The sequence below is a fragment of the Mastigoproctus giganteus genome, chromosome 3 (assembly GCF_048544385.1).
Source record: "Mastigoproctus giganteus isolate SK-2022 chromosome 3, ASM4854438v1, whole genome shotgun sequence".
NCBI classification, from domain to species: domain Eukaryota; kingdom Metazoa; phylum Arthropoda; class Arachnida; order Uropygi; family Thelyphonidae; genus Mastigoproctus; species Mastigoproctus giganteus.
The window spans coordinates 196,475,380-196,503,227 of NC_143577.1; the positions used below are offsets into that span (position 1 = coordinate 196,475,380).

At 36.5% G+C, this 27,848-nt stretch overlaps 1 protein-coding gene across 1 annotated transcript in view; it reads right to left on the reverse strand.

Annotated features, from left to right (window-relative positions):
- Nucleotides 1-27,848, reverse strand: part of LOC150088546 (aftiphilin-like) — a 100,988-nt gene that overhangs the window by 14,210 nt on the left and 58,930 nt on the right. The window contains exon 5 of the mRNA XM_090370798.1: nt 9,387-9,534. Within this exon, the coding sequence (XP_090226924.1) occupies nt 9,387-9,534 (148 nt within the window). The remainder of the gene's footprint in view (nt 1-9,386; nt 9,535-27,848) is intronic.

A 27,848-nucleotide genomic window follows, 5' to 3' on the forward strand; every position in this document is an offset into this window, starting at 1 on the left:
GATTATCCCGTTATACAAGGCAATGATCAGGCCACACCTAGAGTACTGTGTACAGGTCTGGAGGCCTCATTTTAGGAAGGATGTAGAGTTGCTAGAACAAGTACAAAGAAGAGCAACAAGAATGGTGAGGGAGACAAAGGGGGTGCTCTTACCAAGAAAGGCTTTAGTTCTGCAAATTGCAGTGCCTGGAGAGGAGGCACCTGCGAGGTGATCTGATTAAAGCATATAAGGCCTTGAATGGGTTGGGCAAGTTGAATGCTGATGGGATTCTTCCTCTTGCTCAGATTAAGAACCTGAGGGGGGCACAGATTCAGATTGAGGAAAGACAGTTGTAGAATTGATGTACGGAAATTTGCCTTTAGCTAGCAGGTAGCTGATTGGTGGAAAAGACTTCCATCTTTTGTTGTGGAAGTTGATAGCCTAAATAAATTTAAGGCTGAGCTGGACAGGCATTTTGAATGAATGGAGGGGTGAAATGGGAAGTTTTTTTTTTTTTTTTTTGGCTGATGCTGCATAAGCTTGCTTTCTTGCATCGTATGCCTCTAGTAATGCTAATACTAATTTCCCTGGACCAGACATTAAACTAACAGGTCTGTAATTACTCATTTCACCTTTTGATTCCCCCTTTATGGAATTGGACATATATATTCGCACTTCTCCATTACATAGGTAAGCCCCCCTCCCTCCGACTGTTACAATGATCTCATAATTATGGCTAAGGGTTTAATTACCTCCTTTCCATCTGTTTTGATATAAGTGGATGGATTCCATCTGCCCACGTGTCTTTTTTTATGTCCATCCTCAACAATTTTTCCTTTTATTTCCTGTCAGTTATCACAAGTCATTTAGATCCTTGTGAGAGTATTATAAGCTTCTTGCATCCCCTTTCCCTAAGGAATTCCTCATGTGTGAATGTAGATGCAAAATACCTATTCAATTTGTCTCTTCTAACCTGAGCAGGGTCATCAAGTGACCCAATGTGATTCCTTCTTTCTACTGTTAATATAAGCATAGAAATCTTTGCTGTTTTTCTTTGCATTCTTTGCCAGAGACTTCTCATAATGTGTCTTGGCTTGCCTAACTCCCCTTTGTGACTTGATTACAGACTAACTAATTATATCTACCACAGGCTTCTCTATCATCTGATAATTTATGTGGATCCCATGCACTTTTGTTCTCTGCCACGTGTCTCAATAGTTCATTTGACATCATTTAGGTCTTTAAGTCTGGAACAGTATTTCTTTGTTGGTATAAATAGCCTAGCAGCTTTGATTACTTCCCATTTAGAATTTCCTGTTGGTAACATCATCAGTTGGTCCCACTACACACAATTTAAAAACTGTGAGACCTCTGTAGTCGCCCCCATGAAAGCAAAAGCCTTTCCCTTTATCCTTGACAGTAGTTATGTCTTTAATTAAATGCCACATTAATACACTGTGATCACTGCCACCCAGTGAGTCATTTACCTGCGGATTCTTAATGCATGAAAAATCACTGGTGATAACCAGATCAAGAGTATTGCTTCCTCTTGTTGCCTCTCTAATGTGTTGCTATAGAAAACAGTCATACAAAAAATCCACAAAAGTCTTGCTAGTGTGTGAGTGACCAATCTACAAATTCCAGTCAACATCTGGAAAGATAAATCCCTCATTATGACACATTCTGATCTGCTAGCCCACTATTTCTCTGTATAGTTGTTTGGTATACTCATCACAGTCATTAGCACTATAGCACACTCGTACTCTCAATTTTGATTTCCAGGTGCTTATATCACACACCAAACAGATTCAACGTTGCACCTGTCACCCTAGTCAACTGGATGCACTGCCTTAGATTTAATATTTTTCTTAACTACGAGTATAACCCCGCCATCTCTCTTGTCTGTCCTTCCTGTTTACATTGCATTCCCCATATTCAAATTCAGCATCACTTGTGTCTGAGTTATACCACATTAGCATTAGTTGAGGCATATGATGCAAGAAACCAAGCTTATATGGGATCAACCAAAAAACCCCTTCGCATTTCACCCATCTGGTCACTCCAAATGTTTGTCTAGTTCGGCCTTAAATTTATTTAAGCTATCAACTTCCACAACAACATATGGAAGTCTATTCCAGCAATCAACTACCCACTGGCTAAAGGCAAACTTCTGCACATTTATTCTACAACTGTCTTTCCTCAATTTGAATCTATGCCCCCTCAGGTTCTTAATCTGAGCAAGTGGAAGTATCCCATCAGCATTGAGCCTGCTCAAACTATTCAAGGCTTTATACACCTCAATCAGATCACCTTGCAGGTGCCTATTCTCCAGATGCTACAACTTGCAGAACTTAAGCGCACCCCCTTTATTCCTCTCACCAATCTTGTTGCCCTTCTCTGTACTCATTCTAGCAACTCTACGTCCTTCCTAAAATGAGGCCTCTAGACCTGTACGCATTACTCAAGGTGTGGCCTGACCATTGCCTTTTTTTTACAAAGGGATTTATAAAAAGGGATAATCACCTCCTTGTCTCTGCAAGCAAAATTCTTATAGATCATTGACAAAACTCCATGACTTGCTCTTTCAACCCGTCTGCACTGCTCAAAGAACATCATATATGACTGCACAATTACCCCCCAGGTCTTTTTCATTCTCCACATCCCTGAGTGGAGGAAAGACAGTTGGTAAATTTCTCTTGGGTTACTGCTACTCATATACAGAACTTGTAATTTGTCAAAGTTCAGGTGCCCGCTTCTCAGCCCATCTGCCTAACCTTTCTAGATCTTTTTTTTTTTTTTTTTTTTTTTTTTTGGTAGTTGTTGGCACATAGGCTTCTGTGGCCATTATGCACCTCCCAAGGTTTTTGCAGTACTTTGATCCAAGCCCGAGGCAGGATTCGAACCCGCGACCTTTGGGTTGCTAGGCAGGTATTTTACCCACCCAGCTAGCCCGGTCGGCTTCTAGATCCTGTTGCAGTAGCATAGTCTTTACTGTCATTAACAGTTTGTCAGCTATCTGAGCAGGATCATCAAGAGTCGAACCACCAATATCAAGTGGACCAATCTGATTCATCCCCTTCCTTCATAAGGGAAGAAGTCTTTGTTGTTTTTCTTTGCATCCTTTGCCATGGATTTCTTGTAAGCAGCCTTCGCTTGCCTAATCTCTTTCATGACTTGATTACAGACTAGCTTATATCTGCCATAGGCTTCTGTGCCACCTGATAATTTATATGCATCCCAGGCATTTTTCTTCTCTGCCATGATCCTCATTATTTCATCTGACATCCATTTAAGTCTAAATCTTTAACAGTATTTCTTAGTTGGTATGAAAAGCCTACTAGCTGCCAAGATTAATTGCTTGAAGGGTTCCCATTTATAATTCGCTGTTTTTAACATCATCAGTTGATCCCACTGTAGTCACCTTTGTGAAAACAAAAATCCTTCCCTTTACCCTTGATGGTAGTTACATCTTTACGTAACTCCTGCATTAGCACACTGTGATCACTGCCACCTAGTGGTTCCTTTATCTGCAAATTCTTAATGCATGAATAATCACTGCTGATAATCAGATCAAGATTTTATTACTCCCTCTGGTTGTCCCTTGAACATGTTCCTATAGAAAACAATCCTCCAAGGTCTTGCTAGCGCGTGAATGACTAACCCACAAGTTCCAGTCAATATCTGGAAAGTTAAAATCAGCCATTACAACACATCTCTGCTATTCCTATAATGTCTGCATTCAACGACTTAATCAGTACTTAAAATTAGTCATATTTACAATGCTCTTAGCATTAGTGTACATGCAAGTATACATGCACATGTTCTTACTTTTAGTTACCCTAACACAGCCCACGTATTAATTTGTTCCATTATGACCTGCAGCAGGGCCTGAAATCCCAGACACCTTTCTTTCCAGGCTGCTGCATGTACCAATAGAAGAATCACTTTCATCACTGGCCGTGGCTCTAGTTAAACTAGTAATGTGTGTTTATCCCTCTCCAAGAGAGCAGTTTTCTGACCCACCTATCTCTGCCTTGATAGCAAATATTCTTGTACTCTTTCTATTCAAGTGTATCCCATCCCTGTGAAAACAGTCTCTCCTGTTAACAAGCACAGACCAGGCTGAGAAAAATTCTACCCCATGAGCCTTGCACATTCTTTCCAGGGCCGAATTGATTGACAGTGCTCTCTACATATACTCCCTTCTATTGAGTCTGGGCAGAATTGCAGACACTTTCAAATTCAATTCTAACTCGTGACTTTTTGCCAACATTTCCCTGTACTTGTTAAGTACAGGGAAATGTTGTCTCTTACTCTTAATATCACGAGTGCCAACATGTACAACAATATTACCTTTTGTTCCTTAAAAGATGATATCTACTCCAAAATGTCGCCTACTTTTGCCCGGCAGACATATCCTGGTCCTATTCCACCTATCCTTCTTGCATAACACATTTCCCATTTCCCTGATGATAGGGTCACTGACAAATAACTAGCTCCTGTGGGACCAGTGCATTCTGTCTTGAGTTGGGCAGCTGGGAGCTTGATGGGCCTCATTTTAATTCCCTCAGGGGCATCAACCCTACTCTTCAAACTCTCTTAAATACCCATCAGAATGCTGAGTTGCTGCCTAATATATTCACATTCTCTGCACTTAGCACTTACAAAGACATCCTCCTTGACTGGATCACGTTCTGTTTCAGAGAGGTCTGCGAACATTTCACAAGTTGCACATTATTTTAGGCTGTGGTGCATTGTAGAATCAGTTCTTTGCCAAGCCACAGCACTCCTGCTACTTTGTGCCCATTGTTTTTCTGCTATAGTCGGGGGCATGATTTTACTTGATCAATTTAATTGACAATGCTACACTAAGCTAATAGATTCCTAAATGCAGTGATAAGTATTATGCTATCTACTTTTACGTTATACCTTATGCCAGTAGTTTTCAACCTTTTTTTAATAACGGCATCCCTAAGTAATTTGTTTTATTTTGTGGCTAGTAATTTATTCAATTTTCTGCCTGTTAGATCTGATAGTATATATATATATATATATATATATATATAATAATTTTATTCTTTATATAGAGGTACTAAATAAAGATCAATTATAGATCACCACAAAATTAAAAAGATATCATACATCTTTTTATAATGAAATAAATATATAAATAAAATAAAAAAAATACGTTTAAGTAACTTAAACCCAAATTACATGGCACCCCAGGAATGTTGCAACACCTTGATTGAAACCACTGCCTTATGCTATCAAGTTCAAGATATAAGCTACACTATAGAGAATGATTGCAACGTTAAATTAGTTATATCCTTGTTAAAAAAAGTAAAAATTCCTTAGCTAAACACAAAAAAAGTTATGCCCAACAAGTGATTAGAACCTTCGAGCTACTTATTTATCACAATTAAAACCCTACTATTCCTCTGCACTGCTTGTTATATGGTATTATATTCACGCCAAAACACCACAATAATGGTACAAATAGTAAGTCGTAACTTCAAAATCATTGGTTAAATTTAAAAATAAGCTAATGAATGTTTTCAGGCTATTTAAACTATTTGCTGTATCATGTTCTGTTTAAGAAAGATCTGCAAACATTGCAGATCTTGCACATTTTGTTAGGCTGTGATCCACGGGAGAATCGACCCCTTCAGTTCTCCCTGAGTCACAATGCTCCAGCTGCTTTGTGTCCGTCACTTTGCTGCTCTGGTCTGGGGCATGATTTCTATTCAAATATAATTTAATTGATTAATTGATTAATTTACAATACTACACTAAGCTACTAGATTCCTAAATGCAGTGATACATCTTAAACTATCAAGTTCAAGATATACATTATGCTGTACTGTTATGACTGCAGTTTTAAATTAATTATATCCTTACTAAAAAGTGAAATTTCTTAGCTAAAAAAAAAAAAAAAAACAAACAAAAAATAAAGTTTAATAGTTAGGTGTTACTATCTTCACACCAAAACAATAGCAGTATGAATAATAAGTTGCAATTTACAAAATCCCTAGCTAAATTTAAAAAACAAGCTAACGAACATGACTAGGACTATTAAACTATTTGTCAAACAATTTAATATGTTAATTAATCAAAAAGAGTAAGAATTTCCAACAAATTTATCCATTTCCACGAGCTCAAAATTCTTCGACCATTCATGTGTACTCGTATATTTTGCAAAGCTTTGTGGTGTGAAGAAAAATTTCTTAAAAAAGTACAAACAAAAAACTTAATTTTAGATAAATCTTAGTGTAAAAATTAACACTAAAAGGAATGCTATATAACACTTATTTACAAGTTTAAAGTAATATACAAAGCAAAAATAAATTAATACTTAACATTAATTTACAAATTAAACTAGCAAAAAGATGTCACTGAAAATATGAACGCCATGATTAGAAAGTTGATTAAAACAATAATATATGCAAATCTGAAACTTGCACAAGCAAATCACTTCTGATTACAATCTTTATATCTAGAGTAGTTCATTAAATGAAAGTTGTATTTTAACAAGAAAAATATTAGGAGAGAGAGGAAACAAAAGCTGTCAGAGTAATCAAATACTGGACATGGATGAACAACAAATATCCATCCCACTGTGCTATCACATCATGCACAAAAGCACATGTAAAATGCTATTAATTTCACATAGTTTTGGTCCATGAAATTTAATTTAGCTATGAAGGGGAAAAATACCCAAAACAATCCGGTCTGGTGGCCTCATTTTAGGAAGGATGCAGAGTTGCTGGAATGAGTACAAAGAAGAGCAACAAGGTTGGTGAGGGGAACAAAGGGGTGCTCTTACCAAGAAAAGCTTGAAGTTCTGCAAACTGCAGCACTTGGAGAGTAGGCACCTGCGAGGTGATCTGATTGAGGTGTATAAGGCCTTGAACGGAATGAGCAAGCTGAATGCTGATGGGATTTTTCCTCTTGCTCAGATTAAGAACTTGAGGAGGCATAGATTCAAACTGAGGAAAGACAGATGTGTGGAAATTTGCCTTTAGCCAGCAGGTAGTCGATTGGTGGAACGGACTTCCATCTTTTGTTGTGGAAGCTGATAGCCTAAATAAATTTAAGGCTGAGCTGGACCGGCATTTAGAATGAATGGAGGGGTGAAATGGGAAGTTTGGTTTTTTTTTTTTTTTTTTTTTTGGCTGATGCTGCATAAGCTTGCTTTCTTGCATCATATGCCTCTGCTAATGCTAATCCATGAAGAAATGATCACTGTTTATGGGGAAGACTGCCCAGGCCACACTGTTGTTGCATGTTGGTATAAACAATTAAAATGTGGAAGAACCTCAGTGCATGAAGAAATTCCAGGATGCCAGGCAACTGCTATAACAGAAGAGAGTTCTGAAAAAATAGAGATGTTACTCCTGGAAGATTGCTGTATTAGCTTCAAAAAACTAGAGCAGAGCTCCAAATCAGTGTAGGATCTGCAGAGAACATCATCCATCAACAGTTGCATATGAGTAAAGTGTCTGCTAGATGGATTCACAGACTTCTGACCCCTTACCAGAAGAATGCAATGGCACAATGTGCACACGAAATGTTGTCAATGTGCCAGGAAAAGCAAGAGGAGTTTTTTCACAGCTAGTCACCATGGATGAAACTTGGATCCATCACTATAGTCCCGAAACTGAAATGTCAAAACAATGGAGGCATGCAGAATCACCCCTGCACAAAAAAAAAAAAAAAAAAAAAAAGGCAAAGGTGCAACCAAGTGCTGGCAAGGTGATGCCATCAGTTTTTCGGGATCAGCATGGTGTAATACTGACAGATTACCTCAAAATGGTTGTACTGTGACTGAAGTAGCATTTCAATCTCAATAAAAGAAAAAAGTTGGAAAGCTGTCAAAATGAGAGCACCTGCCCATGAATAATGCCCCTGTGCTTTCCTTGCATGCGGCAGTGAGATGTGCCCACAAATGTGGGTTTGAAATATTGCCATCCTGCTGACCATGCACCCTCAGCTTTCTTCTCTTTCCTGCCCTGAAGTCCTCCGTTCATGGAAACACATTGCTCATGATGAGGTGATTTCTGCTACCGAGCCTTGGTTTGAAGGACAGTCAGAGGACGTCTAGAAAATTGGTCTGTGGAAGTGTACCAAGAGTGGCATAAATGTGTAATTTCATCTGGTGACTATGTTGAAAAAAGTGAAATACAAGGTGTTTCTTTCAACATTCTATCACAACTACTGGGTTAATACAAATATTTTTTGAACCTCTCATACATTGTTTGCAAATGTCTGATTATAGCATTTCCCACCATTTGTGTTACCTTTTCCAGATTTCATAAAACATGAAAAATCTTGAGAATGTCTCTTCTTAAATGTTGCATCATATTTCTTTGAAATTTTACCAAAGGATATTGACAAATCAAATTTAGCTTCATATCACAAATACAATGAAAATGTAGTTTAATGTTATACAGTACATCTAATATTAATGTTATATAGTACATCTAATATTTGTTTCATGTGTTCCACATATTTTATGTAACAGTCTAAGAATACCTGACAGACAACCTGTTAGCTGGAGACAAAATGATGTTTTACACAACTTCAAGAGATTTCATCCTCTTTTCTAGAGTCAGCTCCGCAGTTCTAATCATACAGTTATGGAATAAAGTTAAAGAAATGTCCAGGGCATAGACACCATCATGTAATGGAACATATCTGAAGCAGGATGGCAAATATTGTTTTATGTTTGATAAACTTGTGGAGTTTGTCACAAGGTGGCTACATTTTGAAATGGAATGGGATAGTAGCATTTTTACATGTTATTAGGTGTATGTATTTCAACAATAGGCAAGTCCAACTCCCCCATCCCCACATTTTTCCAAATATTTTATTCTGCTGTGTACTTAACTCACTATATGAAACAAATGGTATGTATTATGTTTTATACTGGTTTAATAAAAGCACTTACATTTTACAGATAGTTTACATTGCCATTGTCAGAAAGACTATAATGATACAACTTAGCAACCATTTATGAAACATAAGTTTTTAATAAATCAGTTTAAAACACAACATTAATAATGATTCTTGTGTTAATAATATATCTGTAAAGTTGTATATGTAACTGTTTTGTAGATAATAGAAATACATGTTTTTAAAAGATATATTATCAAATTGCTTGCAAATGACGGGGAAAAAAGAAAAGGTGTTTGCATGCACACAGGAGGAAAAAATTGTATAAATATGAGAAAATAGTTATAGTGTATGACTTTATATTATTTGTATTTGAAATCAAAATTGAACATAATAAAAATAAACATTTGAACAGTATATATATATCAATATGAAAAAGAAAATTATCATCCTCTGCCACACTTAGAATAAAGTAAATAAACTGCTAAAGCAAAATAAACCCCACACTAACATACCAAGTGCTTTGCCTGTAGATTTTGAGGAGAAAGTTTCACTAGATGCCAGAAAAGTGAGGTCCATTAATGCAGATGTTGCCTGAACAGAGTCAAGGGGGTTCACCAGCCCACTACTGCTCCAGTCAAATTGAACAGGGGGTATAGGTTCCTAATACAAGCAGAAATATATCATTTACTAAAATATTTGTTGGGAATCTACATGTATAAATATTTGTGATAGTATTGGGGTTTCAACCTTCAAGATTAAAGTTAGGTCATACAGAACTTAATTTAAATCTTGAAGTGACATGACTGGTGATAGTGATAACAGGACTGGCTATCAAACACTTAAATCAATTCTTTTGATAAACGACTACTGGTAAACCAAACTGGTGACAAATAAATATAATAAGCATTTGCTTTTCTATTCAAAAAAAAAAAAAAAAATCATATATACATATTAAAGCCAATATTTAGTGCTAATGTGAGATGAATACAGGTAGAAATATTCTTATGACATATTCCCAAGATTCTTATGACAATTGAATTACTAACAGAATAAGGAAAATATGTATTTTGTTAAAGATACAATTGTGAAATGAAAGTATTCTAAACTTAAAAAATACAAAAAAACTTTCAAGAACAAAAGTATTTGTGATTAATAATGAATTAAATAGTCTACAAGAAAATAAATTCAGAAATATAAATGTTTTACTTCCCATACTTTAAGAACCTTCAAAAACTTACCTTAAAATTACGGAACTTTACATATATATATATATATATATACTAAGAAACTTGATATACTGTATATCAACATGCTTAATTACAATGTGTGTAACAAACTGATCTGATTTGGTATACCACTTGGTAAGATTTAAAGTACAGGCATCCCTCCTTATTGCTTTTAATTGGGGCTATAAAAGCGAATCATGTTTGTGGGGGTTGATTTACCCATAAGAAATAAGGTAAATAATTTTAACTGGTTGGTGTGACCAACCAGTATTTCTTGCTGATTTTAAGGTGGTGTTCCTCTATATAACAATATTAAACGTAGTAGAATAGTTAAACCTTTAAGTATAAATTATGCTATAAAACAAATATAGTAGATGTTCAAGAAAATGCAAGGAAACTTACCTTAAAATTACAGAACTCTATATATATATATATATATACACACACACACACACACACACACTAAGGAACTTTATATATATATATAAATTATGGACCCCATATCATATTTACATTATTTATAATAACAGCTTATGGTACTGTTAATTTTCAGATCGCTCAAAACTACTAAATGGAGTTTAGTGTGCTCCTGAACCTTGTCATTTTATGTCCATCCAATTAGTTTAAAATAATGAGTTTTTCTCCTATGCATTATTAGCACTAGCCAACTCACATGATCTCTTTAAGGCTGTTTAAAAAAAAAAAAAAAAAAAGAAGAGCATTTGAAACTGCCTATAAGGCAAACTAAAATCAATCACTAGGCCACAAAATGTGTTTAAACAATAAATTGGAACTCACTAGAAATTAAACCTAAACTGAAATCAGCACTGAGTAGTGCTACCAAACTGCCCGTACAGGTTTGGAAACTTTGTTTCCTAACAGGAAACGAAGTTCCCAAAGAGAAGTTTTATAAATAACATTTCAATAAATTTCAGTTATTTAGAACTGCAGATTATGTATAAAAATATACATAAAGTGCATATTTTGTAAGATGTAGTGCTGTGTGACTGTAATATCTTACAGCCTTGGACACACGAAACTTGTAGCAGTAAAAACCACTACTGAAAATTAACACAAAGATATAAATTACTCATGGGCAAGAAAAATAACTTTTCGGTCAATAAACAGGCAGCTTTCAAAGTTTCTCCTAGTCATAATTTGGAAATGCTTTATAGCAGCGGCTCCCAAACTACTGAGGCCTATGGACCCCTTCAAAAATCGAAAAACATTTGCGGACGCCTACATACATATATATGTGTGTATACGTTTGTGTGTTTATATGTACGAAAGCTGGATTTTCTGAAAAGAAAATTCAAAAAGTTGTGTGAAACAACTCAACTTTATTCTTATTTTTACATAGATATATAATAACTTTATTTATCATCAATTTGCTATAACGAAAAATGTTAAATATGTATACAATTAAAAGTAAAAAAAATAGATAAAATAAATTACATATATAAAAAAATACATACTCAAGGTTCGTTTAAATCTGCAATGTCTGCAAGTCGCAGAACAATTCTGCAAGCTGTTTTCTACTAGCTGACTGTGTCAAAGATTCATATGTGCATAAGTGCAAACGTGCACTAGTGGTGGGGATTGAACGTGCTCTGTTAGGGAAGCGACTTTTATACATACTAATCGTATCAAAAATAAGTAATGTTCTTTAAAACTTATGATTCTATCAGTATATTTTTTAGGAAAGTAAACACATTACCTGATACCCCTTCTGAACGTTTTGTGGACCCAATGGAACTAGTCTACGGACACCAGGGGTTTGCAGCCCCCAGTTTGGGAAATGCTGCTATGTAGCATTTCCAGTTTAGCCAGCAATTCAGCCTGAAATGTACAGGTTCAAAGAACACACTTTGGAGGCATGCACTGAAGAGCATTAAAGTTTTTTTTTTCAACACAAGTCTCTCTGTCACCCAAACATTTGGAGTGAACAGCACTATTCTGGTGGAAGAGAGCACAACTTTGGGAAAGGGTGTTAAAATATACACAGTGCTATAGTGAACAAGCACTGAGTGAACCACACTATAGTAGTGGGGTGAGGAAGATAACTGTACTTCTTAGCATGTGGATTTTTTTTTTTTTTAAATGAATACTGAACTTACTAACTCCTTACATTCATCAACACACATTCTCCAATATTCAGTAAAGTCAAATTTAAAATTTTTTTTTTTTTTTTTACCAAATTAAAAATATGAATAATACAAAGGTCAAAAATAAGGCTTCAGTTTAATGGGCAGCAGTTAGTTTTTTTAATTAACAGTAAATTCCCTTCCTGGCAACAGCAACATGCTTTTTTATCTTCTCTCTCTCTCTCTCTCTCTCTCTCTCTCTCTCTCTCTCTCTCTCTCTCTCTCTCTAAAACAGACAGCATTACCTACAAGACAATGCAATTACAAATAACTTTAATATAACTATTGCTGAAATAGTTATGAATGTAATACATATTGCTGTATTTATATAAATATGAAATATGTGTGATTTTGTTGTGCATCAAGCTTTCTATTTAGCTGTTCTGCAACAAATATGGTTTCACTCTGGGAGAAAAAAAATAAATATAAAATTTATTTTTCTCTTCTCCATAATGAACACAGTTGAAGAATAGATGCAGGGTTTTACAAGTTGGAAAAAAAGAAAAATATAATTGAGTAGTGAAATCCTAGAAAAACAGCAAAAAAAAAAAAAAAAAAAACAATGCTGATGGTGGATAATGGATTGCTCTATTTTGGAGATTGAAATGTATACAGAATGTACAAGTTCAAAATAATGTTCTATTTGAGAAGAGCTACAGTAAAATAATTTGTGTTTTTTATTTTATAAGTTTATAAGGAAAAACACATAAGAAAGCATATAACATAGAAAATGAACTTTCTTTTAACACACAAATTACATGTATTCTTACACTAATGTTTAAAAAAATCACCCACACAGCAGACAGTTCTTAAATAGTATCATGCAAACAAGTTGATTAAAGATCACTTGCAAACATATCCAGTGAAAGAAAAACAAAAAACTCTTAATTACACTGATATTTCAAAGGTGATTGCATATCATCCTCAGAGCAAGCAAATCATGTAATATGTTGTAGTTACAGGTCATCTGAGGATCATGTCTGAAATGTCTAAAAATCTTAAGATATTTTCTCCATCCTTTAAGACCAATCTTTGAGTTTTCTGTTCCCTCCATTACTTCAGCATAGTTCACTGTTTTAAACAAGTTTCCTATATTTTATATACATAAATGCTGTGTAAATACAGCAAAATACTTAAAATGCTGTGTAAATGCAGCATAGTACAAGATTTGCTCTTGAAAAGATATGTTATCCCTTTGAAATGTCAATCTAATCAAAATATAAAATAAATATCAGTTTTACTGATTTTTAGTCCATCAGGTTTGCTATACTGTGTGCTCTGTGTACAGAACTCACACTGACTGTTACAAACCTGACTTGTACTATAAACTATATGGATTGCACACAAGACTGAGGGTTATTTTTTTATTTGGTTTTTAGGAGCATTAGCAACTAAGGCCATATTGCTCCGGGATATGCGGTGGTCATTTCCTGACCTTTCCGTATCCTCCGTATTTGGTGGTGATGGGCTCGAACCCCGGTCTAATCAAGAAGCGTGTGCTACGCACTGCTGCTCCTGCTCACAAGACAGAGGGACTTACATAATTAGATACTGATATTACATAGAGATTTGCATTAAGAAACGTAATCACACTGACATCAAATTAGTTCAAATATAAGTCGCACATATGCATCAATGAAAAGAGACACTTCATTATACTGGCATATCACACATATGGTGCACTGATGGAACAATTTGAGTCCCTGAAAAAACGAATGCTTGCCCTAGAAAATAATGCATCTGGGAGCTCGTCAGGGACTCAAAACTCCAGCAATCTACCAAGTGATGCACACCCGATTCGAGCCTCAAAACAGAAAAACCAAGTGCAAACTACTCTGGTTAAAAAGGACATTGTTTTATTAGGAGACTCCATTGTCAGGGAAATGGGGAATATTTTTTGTAATAAAGATAGGTGGAGGAGAACCAGGGTATGTCTGCCGGGAGCAACTATTGATGATGTCACCAACAGATTGTCAGATTTTAAAGGGGGTAAAGAAAATATTATTATTCATGTGGGGACAAATGACATTAAACGTACACGATCTGACGATTTGTTGGAAAAATACAGGACCATGCTGAGGAAATGTCGCGAGCTAGGCCATAATGTCTATGTGTCTGCAATTCTGCCCAGACACGATAGGAGGGATTATATGTTAAGAGCCTTGTGGATTAACTCAAGACTTGAAGGAATCTGCAAGGCTTTAGGGGGTAAATTTCTATCAGCACGGCCCACACTTGTAGGTAGAAGGAATTTGTTTTGTAGAGACGGGATACACTTAAACAAAGGTGGTGCAAAAGTTTTTGCCAGTATTATTGAGGATACCTTAAAGGTTCAGGGAAACTGCTAGTTAGGGGGGATGTGGGTAATACTGACATGCGTTTATCTGATAATATTGGTCAATGTAACTCTTGCACATACCTTAAGAGTTCTTATCTGTTACCCCAACTGGACGTATTATCTAGATGTTCTGGGGGCAAAGACGTTTCACTTGAGCGGGTAGCTAATATCAGGGAAGAGAGCCTAAAAAACTTCAAGGGTTGTGTTAGGGTAGTTAAATATACAAGAACAGTAAATCTTAATTGTTTATACAGTAATGTTAGAAGTGTCGTCAATAAAATGAGCGAATTCGAACTGCTGGTTAAAACAAGTAACGCGGACATAATAGGGCTAACAGAGACGTGGTGCCACCCGGAAATTGGGGATGATGAGTTTCAGTACGGCTTGTATAATGTATTTAGGAAGGATAGGTTAGATAGAAGGGGTGGTGGGGTAATGCTTCTTATCAGAAGCAGCCTGAGTGCGACGATAGCTTTCCCGGATTCAGACGTTTCACATGCTAGTATAGAGTCTGTATGGTGTGAGATAGTTGGAAAGAAAGGTATAATGCGAGTAGGAGTAATCTACAGACCAGGTGATTGTGAAGATTATGACAAAAGCCTCTACATGCAAATGGAATGGGCAAGTAAGCGTCAATACCTTATTATGGGCGATTTCAATTTGCCTCTAATTGATTGGAGTAAATGGGAAGGAAACTCGACATGGGGAACAAAATTTTTAAATCAACTAGATGACTGTTATTTGTATCAACATGTCAGGGAAAGTACTAGAGAAAAGAATATCCTAGACCTCATCATCACACATGAATCAGATGACATAACAGGGCTGACAGTAGAGGAACCAGTAGCAGGAAGTGATCATGGAGTTCTACGGTGGGTGATGACGAGAGAGGTAGCAGAAGTAAAAGGCAAAGGAATGGGTTTTAATTTCAGAAAAGGAAATTACGATGCCTTACGGTACCACATGGCCTCTATTAACTGGGTAGATCTCGTGCAGAGAATGAATACAATTGAACTGTGGTACGCTTTTAAAACATTAATCACTTTTAAATACGCTTTTAAAACATTAATGCGTATATACCATTAAAAAAATACTCCACGAGGAGGGTTCCAAGTTGGATGAATAGCGAAGTTGCCGCATTACTTGAGCAGAAAAAGGTGGCATGGAAAGGTTACAGAGCAATAAAAAGTACTGAAGCCTATAACAGCTACAAGGTGATGTGTAATAGAGCCACAGAAAAGGTTCGACAGACAAAGGCAGTTTATGAGAAATCACTAGCAAACAGAACAAAGAGGGGGGATAAAGAATTCTTCACATATATAAATGCCAAGAAGAGCAGGACAAACCAGATCGGACCTTTACGTAATGGAAAGGGGATAGTAATAAATACACCAGCTGCCGTTGCAGATGAACTCAACAGTTATTTTGCATCGATATTTACAAATGAAAAGCCTTTTGTGGCAATGGGAAATTGTGGGAGCGAAGTTAAAAAATATGTAATTAATGATATTGAAATTTCGCAAGATTATTTAATGAAAAAACTTTCGAGCCTACAGACCAGTAAAGCTCCTGGAGTTGATGGAATATACCCTATAATCTTAAGAGAGGCGGCAAGCGAGTGCATTGAACCTAATTGAGGCTAATTATGCGAGCATCACTAGACTCTGGGGAGATTCCCTTGGATTGCAAATGTATCTTCCATACATAAGGGTGGCTCTAAAAGTGAAGTTGGAAATTATCAACCTGTCAGTCTGACTTCAGTAGTAGAGAAAATCATGGAGGCAATGATCAAGGGTGGAATTCAGGATCATTTGGATCGAATTGAAATTCTCAAGGATACTCAGCATGATTTCGTAAAGGGAAAATCATGTTTAACAAATCTGGTTCGCTATTTCGAAAGGGTCACTCACGAGCTGGATTTAGGGAATAATTTCGACATTGTTTATTTAGATTTCAGCAAAGCTTTTGACTCAGTCCCACATGAGCGGTTGCTTTATAAGCTGGAACAGGTTGGAATCACTGGGAAAATCCTTAGATGGATAGAAGGATGGCTTCAGGGCAGGAGGCAGAGGGTTGTGATAAATGGCTATTCCTCAGATTGGGTTGATGTAAGAAGTGGGGTTCCCCAAGGATCAGTATTAGGACCACTGTTGTTTTTAATTTTCATAAACGACATTGATGAAGGGATAGAGGGCGTGATGTCTAAATTTGCAGATGATGTTAAAATTGGTAGAGTAGTTAATGATCACTGTCAAGCTGAGCTTCTTCAGAGAGACCTAGATAGACTTCAGGAATGGTCAGAAAAATGGCAGCTGTGCTTTAATCCAACAAAGTGTAAGGTATTACACCTGGGAAACAGTAATCCCAAAAAAACCTATTCACTTGGTGGAGTTCAACTAAACCCAGTACTGGAGGAAAGGGACTTGGGTGTTACGATACGGTCAGACATGAAATTCTCTGAGCATTGTAAACAGGTTGCAAGGAAGGCCCATGGTGTCCTATCGATGATATATCGAACTTTTGCAAGTAGAGATAGGGACGTGATAATCCCATTATATAAGGCTTATGTTAGACCACACTTGGAATACTGTGTTCAAGTATGGAGACCGCACCTGAAGAAAGACATCGAGCTTCTTGAAAGGGTGCAAAGAAGGGTAACTCGCCTGGTGAGATCGGCAAAAGGGCGTCCTTATGAAGAAAGACTTCGAATATGTGGGTTGCAGAGTTTGGAAACTAGACACCTTAGAGGAGATTTGATTGAGGTGTTTAAGGCTCTGAGAGGCATCAGTAAAATGAATGAGGACAAAATTTTCAAGATTATAAATGATGCTAGAACTAGGGGACATAAATTTAAGTTACGGGGGGAAATGTTTAGATTGGACTGCAGGAAGTTCTATTTTAGCCAGCGAGTTATAAATTACTGGAATAAGTTGCCTTCATGGGTGGTAGAGGCCGACAGTTTGGGGAAATTCAAAGGTCATCTGGATAGTACTTTCGGGTAAGGGAAGCGCATAGGATGATAGGTTTAATTTCTTTTTTATTTATTTTTTATTATTATTTTTTTTTATTTATTAATTATTATTATTTATTTATTTTTTATTTTTTTTTTTTGTTTTTATCATTGTTTTGTTCGGATTTTTTTTTTTTTTTTTTTTTTGGCTGGTGCAGCATAAGCCATAGGCTTTCTTGCACCATGCGGCCGTTACTGATACTAATACTATACTGACAGAATTCCTTCAAAATATTGAGATATTTGCTCTGAAGATATTCTGCCATACTGACAGGATATCTTCAGAGCAAATACCTCAATTTTTTTCATTTTTGTACCACCAAATCAAAATGCAGAAGTTTGCATAACACAAAAGTTTAAGGTCTTTCCAAAATAAATGTGCATATATAAGAGTGAATATGTGCTTAGGTATTATTGAATACATACAAAAAAATTACAAATTCTTTCCTGAATTAATTGAAGTTCCCCATTACTCGAGAGTTCCATTAACTGATCCCTTTAATTTTCAATATATTTCTGTGCCACACTACACACCACTGACATGGCAGTGGTGGGCAGTGGCGTGCAGTTAAATATGAAAAATTCTGTTCACAGTTGAGTACTTTGAAAGACCCATGAGATTTAGGAAGGCAGATGAATCACTCTGACTATGCAAAGAGAGTGACAGAACATACATTACATTGTCTTGCATGTTGTTCAGTATCATTGTTGAGTTGGACGGATGTTATTGCTTATGTCGCTTCATTTGCGTACTTCTTTATACATATATATATATGTACATAAGTTACATATACATATTTATATATTAAATTATATATATATAAATACATATTTTACATAATTATGGGTTCTAAAGAATTGAAAAGTGGAATAAAAAGAAAACACGTTACTTTAACTATCATTAACAATCTCAAAGTGATAGAACAACTGAAATGCCGTTCCTGTAGGGGGGAAAAATGCTGAAGCAATTGGTATTGGCCAACAGACTGTGTCAGATATTAAGAAACAAAAAGAATCTATAAAGACATTTGCTTTAAAATTCAATGTGGAAAGTGAAAAAAGCAGGGTATCAAATAGACAGACATTAAAAAAGCCAAAGGAAGTGTTGCTGGAAGAAGCTGTATTTAAGTGGTATTCACAGCAACAATCAAGTGGCAATGGTGTGTCATGCCAGCACCATCTGATAAATGTATAAAAAGACAATATATTTATCCATTGATAGATGGATAAATGTATTGTCTTTTTATAGTTTTTAAATAAAGGCTTTACAGTGATATTTTATTCATTTTCATCAACACTACCTATATTTTATTTATTAAAATTTTCCATTTACATATTTATGTTCCAAGTTTTTGTTCTTTTAAGAACATCTTTTGCTTCGCTAATCCGGGTTATCGCTATCCAGATGACCTCCCCCCCATTAAATCCAGATTAGTAAGGGTTTACTGTACTTCCAGTTCATTTTATAGATGCTCAATGGGATTGAGATCCAGGGATCAGGCTGACCACAGCAGATGCTTGAAGTCTTTTTGAATTGCCTCAAATCACTCCTTTGCACTGTCAAATTCAGTGATGTGAATGGTTGCACTGTCATCTGGAAAGTACTCTTGTCCATAGGGGTAAACATGCAAAAACTGCCAGGTGTATTTGATCTGCAATAATGTTCAGATGTGTTTTGGTGTTCACATTACTCACAAGGACCAAGGAACCAAGATATGGCTATGAAAACATGCCCCACATCATTACACCTCCTTCGGTAGCCTGTACTGTTAATATTCCACAGATAGTCATGTGCAAAATCAAACAATCAATTATGATATTGAAAACAGCAAAAGTTTAAAAAAATCAGTTAAATGTATGCAGTGCATTACATTTCAGGCATGTTTGATTTTTTTTCTTTTTCTGTAATTAACAGAAGTGAAAAGTAAACATAATTACCGTATCTGTCAACTTATAAGATGCACTTTTTTCCTTATAAATACCTTAAAAAAAATCACCCTGTGTCTTAGAAGCCGAAAGTGGCAATACAGCATATGCGCAACACAGTGTTAACATAGTAGTTAACAGATAATTAACTACTATACATTAGTACACTTTTCAGTAATTACCAGGCTGTTGTTGGAGTAACGAGTGAATTCTAGTTATACATTTAAGCCCTAATCAATGGCAGGCACATCAAGAAGGCAAAATTATACTATTGGATTTAAGCTAAAAGTAGCACAATATGCCAAAGAACATGGGAACAGAGCAGCAGAACGAAATTTCGGACCACCACTTACTGAGAAGATGATTTGTCAGTGGAGGCAGCAGGAAGTTTTATTACAAGAAGCTGATAAAACAAAGCACAACCTTCATAAAATTCCACCTAAATGGCCAAATTTGGAAGAAAACTTGTGTAGTTTGATAATGGAACGTAGAGATGTGGGTATTGCAGTGAGTATTAAAATGATAATAGCAGAAGCATGGAAAAGAGCAGCCGATATTGGGATACATGACTTTAAATAAACTGAATTTTGGTGTTATTGCTTCATGAAAAGAAAAGGATAAATTTACGCACAAGAACTAGAATAGCTGAGGACGAACAGAAAATATTAGATTTCCATCAATTTGTCCTTAATACCAGAAAATGAAGCAACTAAGATCTTAGCCAACTTGGTTGTTATGGGAGTTTGATGGCACACAAGCTACTTTGCTATAATGTGCCTATTCATTTATTATATAAGGAAATAAGAAAGTTTCATAAAGTCAGAATTGATTAAAAAGTCCAGTTTGCTTTAGGAAGTTGAAAAATTTGGAAATATTTGCATTGTCTCCAATGAGATTCTCTAAAGTTATTGGTTTACCAAGACTACCCAGTGATAGCAGAGTTTAGCCAATTTCTGAATATGGATGAAATTCTGTTGATGTGCCATCCAATAAAACCATTCCTTTTTTGAAATCACATATTACTGATTTGACTTCAAAAAAGAGAGATCTTCACCTGTAGTAGTTCCGTGCATTGCATACCGTAAAGTTTGCCATTATCCCACATACAAATATACCCAAATGTGCTGTATTTGCTATATCTGTTGTCTCATCTATAGCTATGGAATAAAACACAATTCTGATGCTGACTGTTTCAAGGATACTTGGATCTCGTTAGCCATGTCTTTTATATGGTCAGAAATTGTCCTCCGTGATAAACAAATATTCTTAAACAATCTGACTTTTTCCTGAGTTAAAATTTGTGCAACAGCAACTATACACTCTTTAACCAAATGGCCTTCGATGTGTGGTTTCAGTTTCTTTGCAATTAGTTCACACACTTCATAACTTGCTTGCATTATGGATGTATTTTCATGAATGTCTTTTGCAAATAGACTGCTGTTTGTATAAAGATCTTTTTAAAATGTTAGCTTGTTTAAATGCTGAGTCTCTTTCAGTTTTTCGTATTCCTTACGATTAGTCAAATAGTGGCATTCAAGATCGTACTTTTTATAAACTGCAACTGATTCTTTACAAATGAGACACAAACACACACACACTTTCCATTTACTTCCATGAAAAAATAATTATTCGTCCATTTTTCATCAAACAAAGAACTTTTGCCTGCAGCTTCTTCTTCTTTTATTATTGGTAATCATTGCAGAAAAGGGTTACGTTTATGCACTTTACAATACTGACTTAAATAGAACTAAGAAAAGAACTATAAATGTTGCCAGCATCGAAAATTATTTCCCTTAATTTGCAATGATACAACCAAAAACCAACCAAGACAAAACACTTAAATCAACACTGACTACCCATCACAAATCTAATAAGACAGAACCAATGCATGTAAGCATGATTTTTTGGGGAAGAAACAAATGCTAAATGCTAATTGGCTGCAATAATGGTGTGACATCAATTCGTAAGTATTCCAACTCATGATTAATGTCACAAAATAAGCATTACGGCCAGAGGCAGACTGGCCGTAAGACTACTTACCTGGGAAACCCTGGTGTGATTTTCAATATTGCACTCTAACCTCTGATACATTCTATTTGTTGACTAATAAAAACTAAATGCACAAAAATCATAATAACAAAAATATGGAACTTCCTTATCCACAGTAATATACGAGTCAAGGCATTAGAACCTATAGTACTTAGTACCGTGCTTGGGTTGGAGGTTGAGAAGACGAAAGAAGATATTTGTTGACATTGGACTTGAACTTCTGTAGACTGTAATTTTCAGGAAATACGTATGAAGGAAGGTTGTTCCAGAAAAGGGCAGTTGAATGAATAAACGAGGAAGATGAAAAGTTGGACAGTAAATGGATGTTGGCTGGTGGCGACTGTTTTGAAAGAACACGACTGTTTTGCAAGGGGGAGAGAGAGCGGGAATTATAGAAGCCAATTCAGAAGAACAGTGCCCATGGAAATACCTGTAGAAGAGGCACGCAGCAGAAAGAGTACATCTATGGGACAGCAAGTGGAGAGACTCTGTGAGAGATGAATCATTAATTAACCTAACTGCCCTTTTCTGAATGGAATCAAGAAGCCTGAGAGAGGTTTTGGGGGGGGGAACACAACCCCAGACGTGGAAGGGCAATATGGTAGGGAGGATTTGCGATTTGTAGAGTGAACAGCTGTTTGGAAGAAAAGTAACACCGAGAGCAAAACAGAGAGTTAACCAAGTTTTTTAGATGAAGAGGAAGCAATATTTGTAATGTTCTTGTGCCAAGAGAGATTAGAAGTCAGGGTAATCCCCAAAAGAGATATATCATTTTGCCTAGAAATCAGAGTGTCACCAAAGATAAGCATAGGAGCAGAAGAATCCTTTTTGCGAGATATAAGACAAGACTGAGTTTTAGAAGGATTGAAATCAATTTGGCTGTCTTTGCTCCACTGGAGAATTACCTGGAGATCAGCATTTAAGGAATTGGTAGCAGATTTTAAAAAAGTTGAAGCTGATTCAGCAGGGTAAGGTTTCTCAAAATGGAAAGTGGAATGCAATGTGCTATCATCGGCAAAACTATGGATAGGATTTCCACTCAATGGAAGAAGGTCATTAATATACAAGAGGAAAAGAGTGAGGGGAAAGAACTGCACCTTGGGGAACACCGGCATTAGTGGAGAAGTGAGATGATAGAGAGCCATTTACCATCACCCTCAGTGAACGATCGAAGAGAAAACTAGATAACAAATTACAAAACAGTTGGCAAACCATAAGACGGAAGCTTGTTTAGAAGACATTTATGCCAAACATGATCGAAAGCCTTTGAGATGTCGAGAACAACTGCTTGATTTTCACCAAACTTTTCCATTGAATTAGTCCATAAATGGGTAACATTAGCTAGAATATCACTAGTGGATCAACACTGGCAGAATCCATACTGGTGATCGTAGATCAGATTGAAGGTTTCTAGGTAGTTTAAGAGTTGGCAGTTAATTGATTTCTCCATTAATTTAGAAAGAGTAGAAGTAATTGCAATGGGATGATAATTGGATGGGAGGGATTTGTCACCATTTTTAGGAATTGGCTGGATATGAGCAAATTTCCAAGCAGAAGGGAAAACACCTTTGGAATAAGAAAGTGAAAAAAGTTGGCAAAGAACAGAAGTAAGTTCAGGAGCACAGGTTTTGAGAACAAGTGGAGAAATACCATCAGGACCTGGAGCTTTCTTAGCATCGATTCGTCAAACCCTTTTGACATCCTTTTCATGGAAGACCACAGGAGGCGTTGAATGGTGGGAGGTGTTTTTTTTCCAAAATCACTAATACATGAGTTGGAAGTAAAATGGCATGCTAGCAGGTCTGCTTTATCCTTGGCTGAAGTGACAACAGACCCATCTGGTTTTGACAGAGGTGGGAGCAGAGATGGGCAAAAATTGCGGCCAATAGCTTTGGCAAGAGACCAGAATGATCAGCTACCATTAGGGCAAGAAGCAAGTTTCTACTCTTAGCCTGTTCAAACTCTAGTTTGGACTGATTAATAACTGCCTTACAATTGTTGCGAGCTTTGGTGTAGACAGAAAATGAAACTGAAGAATTAGAAACAAGCCAATTACGATATGCAACGTTCTTCTCTTGAACAGCCTTAACACATTTATTGGAAAACCAAGGTTTAGATAAAGGATGAGATTTTAAAGTGGAGTGTGTGATAAAGGATTCCATTCCTGCAAGAATAAACTCACTGACACGATCTGAGCAAACGTTGACATCAGAAGTTTTGAAACAGTAATCTGACCAAGGAAAAGAAGAAAATAAATCTCGCAGTCATCCCATTTTGCATTCTTGTAATGCTAAACAATACGAGGTTGGGAATAGCAATGAGATAAAGGCTCCATTGGAGAAGAGACAATCACCAAGTTGTGATCTGAGGTGCCTCTCACTTCAACCGTGTTGTTATTTGCTGCTATTTGGTTTTTAGGAGAATTGGCAACTAAGGCCATATCGCTTTGGGAATATGTGGTGGTCATTTCCTGACCTTTCCACATCCTCTGTATTTGGTGGCGACAGGCTCGAACCCCGGTCTAATCAAGAAAGCGTGTGCTACACACTGCTGCTCCTTGCCACCTGGCTATGGAGGCGCCTTTTCTTCAACCGTTTACTTAGAAGGGTTGTTTGTGAGAAAAAGATCAAGAATGTTGGCTGTATGGTTAGGATTGTCCAGTATTCTTGTAGGTAAATGAACAATCTGTGTAAAGTCATTAGTAATTGCAAAAGCCTCAGCATCTCGACCAGCTGGGTCGGTGTGACTAGAAAAATGGAAGCCAGCTGGAGTTGTGAACATTAAAATCACCAAGGAAAATTACTTCACTGTTAGGAAAGTTGGACTGGAGAAAGTCAAGTTGCAAAGAGAGGAAGTCAAAGAGTTCCAAGTGATTAGTGGAGCTGGGAGAACGGTAGAGACAACAGATGAATTTGATACAATGAGGTAGAGAAATTTAAGCCAGAGAAGATCGAAAAGAGGAGATTCCAAATTACTAAGTCTCTGACAGGGAATATCGGAACGGACATATGCACAAGTACACCTTTGAGGCGAAAGGAATCATACAGCGAATAATTTGGGCAAATAAGATGAACAGTAGTTGAATCAACCGATAACTGGGATTCTGTCAGAAAAAGTACATGGGGTTTGGCAGACTGCAAGTGGAAATGGACATCGTTGAGATTAGAATTGAGACCACGTATATTTGTGAAATGAATTAGGAAGTGTTTGGGAGGTTTAGATCTTTTTGCAGATAAGCTTACTCTATTAGTTTGACAATTCATGGTATATTCAATAGTGAGAAAAAGTGGGTGGAACATGCTGTATGAAGTAAAGAAATTTTTGGATATGGCGTACACATGATAAGAATATACTCAGATCCGTGACATAATGTGGCCTCGACAATGCCCCCGAATACACACTACTCTTACTCCCTCCAGTCACTATCTGGCTGAGTAGAGATAGCAAGATTATACACTAGCTGATCCGGAAGCCTTCTAAAGAGTTACCAATTGGTTCGGTCTGGTGTACTAACTAGCGGCCGGCCTACAAACACCGTTTTAGAGCTGTACCCTCGAAATGTAAGGAAGATTGGTTCTCGCCACAATGTTCATCATAACCTCAAAAGTCATCAATCATACTGCATGATGGAAGAGATGGGGAAGGGTTGACCGGAACTTAGCTGTGGAGACTAAACATGGGTTCCACCAATTCAAGTCTCCAATAAGCAAAGTGGTGGTATTGCACCGGTTGATGAGAGTTATCTACCACCTAGTACTGCCTGGTAACACAGGAGGGGCAGCATTCCTCCATGTGGTGTGGGCACCACACCTCGACCCCTGCTTACATTGGTTCACACCTGGGTGGTCACCCACCATGTGCTTGTGCATGGAAGTTATACCCAGGATTACTAACAGTTTGGAAATGTTTAAGCCTATATAGTAATCACATCAACACTGTTGGAGTTTGTTTGGTAAAAGCAGCACCACCAGGTTGCCATTGTGGTGTGGTTATGACAGGCATGACTTCTCAGTACAGTATGTAGGCGAGGCAGTGTACAGGTTTTATGGATACCGCTGAATTGCAGAATGTTAATTCTTTTAGCTTATAATTTGTGTTAATTGGACCTCTCACGAATTAAGATTTGAAGGGAATAACATTCCTCAATGCAGTGGAATAGTAATCCCTTTCATTCATTCCACAATTCGCAATAAATCTTTATCTTAATTGTGAATTGTGCTTTATTTTTTTTTATAAAATAATTAATTGTGATTTATATTTAAAATTCATTAAAAAAATATTGATCGATACTCTAGTTATTTGTAACCCCCCCCCTCCACACACACACACACACACACACTTGACAATATGGCCATAAACACTAGTATAAGGTCACTACAAGTTTTCCCTGGTAAGAATTTTTGATCCAGTCCGCCTCTGATTACAGCTAACAGAAATTTGTTTATGAAGTGCTTAAAACTACTTATATTAAATTACTGTTTGCCCTCAAGGCTTATGCCATTTTTTTCATATGCCATTTCATATGGATAAATAAATATATCATATTTATTTGTCAGCAATGACGCCAATAATATCATATACAGTCAGTCCTCGTATAGCACGATAGTTGTGTTCCTAGAAACTCTCATGCAATGCAAAATCATGCAATATAAACAACAGGCCCTATGGGAAAAATAGGGTTAGGTGCCCTATTTTTCCCATAGTGTTTGGTAACCAAACACTATGGATTATTTATTGTGTTGGTAATCAAAACATTACCAAACACAATAAATAATCGTAATAAAATACGTATTTTTTTATGACCATTACGTAATAAAATATTGCTAATGCTTTTGCTTCTATCGTAAGCAAACTTGTTTTTTTGTTTGATTTTCTATCCAAATGAATAGATGACAGCTGTTCCATCTCTTCCAATTCTCTGTGTCTTAATCTAATGGATTTTAATTACACTTTGAGTTGTTCCTGCTATGAAAGTTATTTTCTCTGCATTCTTTGTAATTCTCAGCATTGCCTCATTTAAGCCTGTAAGCATGTGCAATATCACATGGTCTTTCATTTCGCTCAAAGTGTTTCACAATTTCATATTTTTTTTCTCTACCAACAGAGGCGGACTGGCCACAAGCCTTATCAGGGGAAACCCCGGTGGGCCGGGGGCCGGTGTGATTTTAGGCATAAACGCTAGTGTGAGGCCCCTACAAATTTTCCCGAGTAAGAATTTTTGACCCAGTCTGCCTCTGTTTATCAATACTGCTTTTCTTTTTCTCTCTGAATCTATAGTGTCTTCACCAGGATGCTTCCTTTTCACACCTTTTAAGTATTTTACTCATTTTTAGGGAATAAAGCACAATTACAAAATGAGGAGGCACGCTTGATTCACAAACAAAGCGGTGCGCATGTAGCAGCTGAATAAACAACACCGTAAAGGCAGAGACACACTATTAACACCTCACTAGCTCACATTTTACTAAAGCACATTTCTGGGGGTTACTACTATAAAACAATAAAAACAATTTCCAGTTGCGTTCCTGCTAGTGGAATCTGTTATAAACTGGTAATAAACTCGATCTAATTGCATTTGCGATAATACCGATAGCTAGAATTTTACGTTATTATGGTGAAATGCGTTTCCCCTTCACTGATATAAAAAACATAAATACATTTTCAGACTCTTCTCTTCATTCCTATTGTGTTGCATTCAGTTGGGGTGATTCCGCGTTCGACAGCCATTTCTTGTAAACACAAACGCGAATTGTGCATAAGCAGAATTCGGTTCATGTTATATAACGATACCGTTCCCCTATTTATAAATCATGTATGATCGAATTCGTGTAGTGTAAACACGTGTTATACGAGGATTGACTGTGCAGTGTGGGACCATTTATCTGGCTACCCAGTATCTGGAAGTTCCTAAAACTGGAAACCAATAAAGTGAATTATTTAAAAAGCTTATAGTATTGGTATTTTTGCTCACAACCTTAAAGAGTTTTTAATAACCTTTATATTAACCCCTTCCTGGAACATTTTTTTTTCAGGAAAATGTGCCACAATGGAGAGACTTTTTTTAATTTTACAGATTAAAAGTATGCATCATGCAAATACTCATTGTATAGTTTGTGTTTTTTATAAATTTTTTAGTAGAAAATACATGGGAGTAATTAACCCATTTGGGCTATCCCAAGTTATCTCGTGTATGCCAAAAAGTTTGCAAATTATACAGATTTTTTTAATAAATAAGCGCTTGAACTAAAAGAAAGGAACAGAAAAACTCTTCACTACTCATT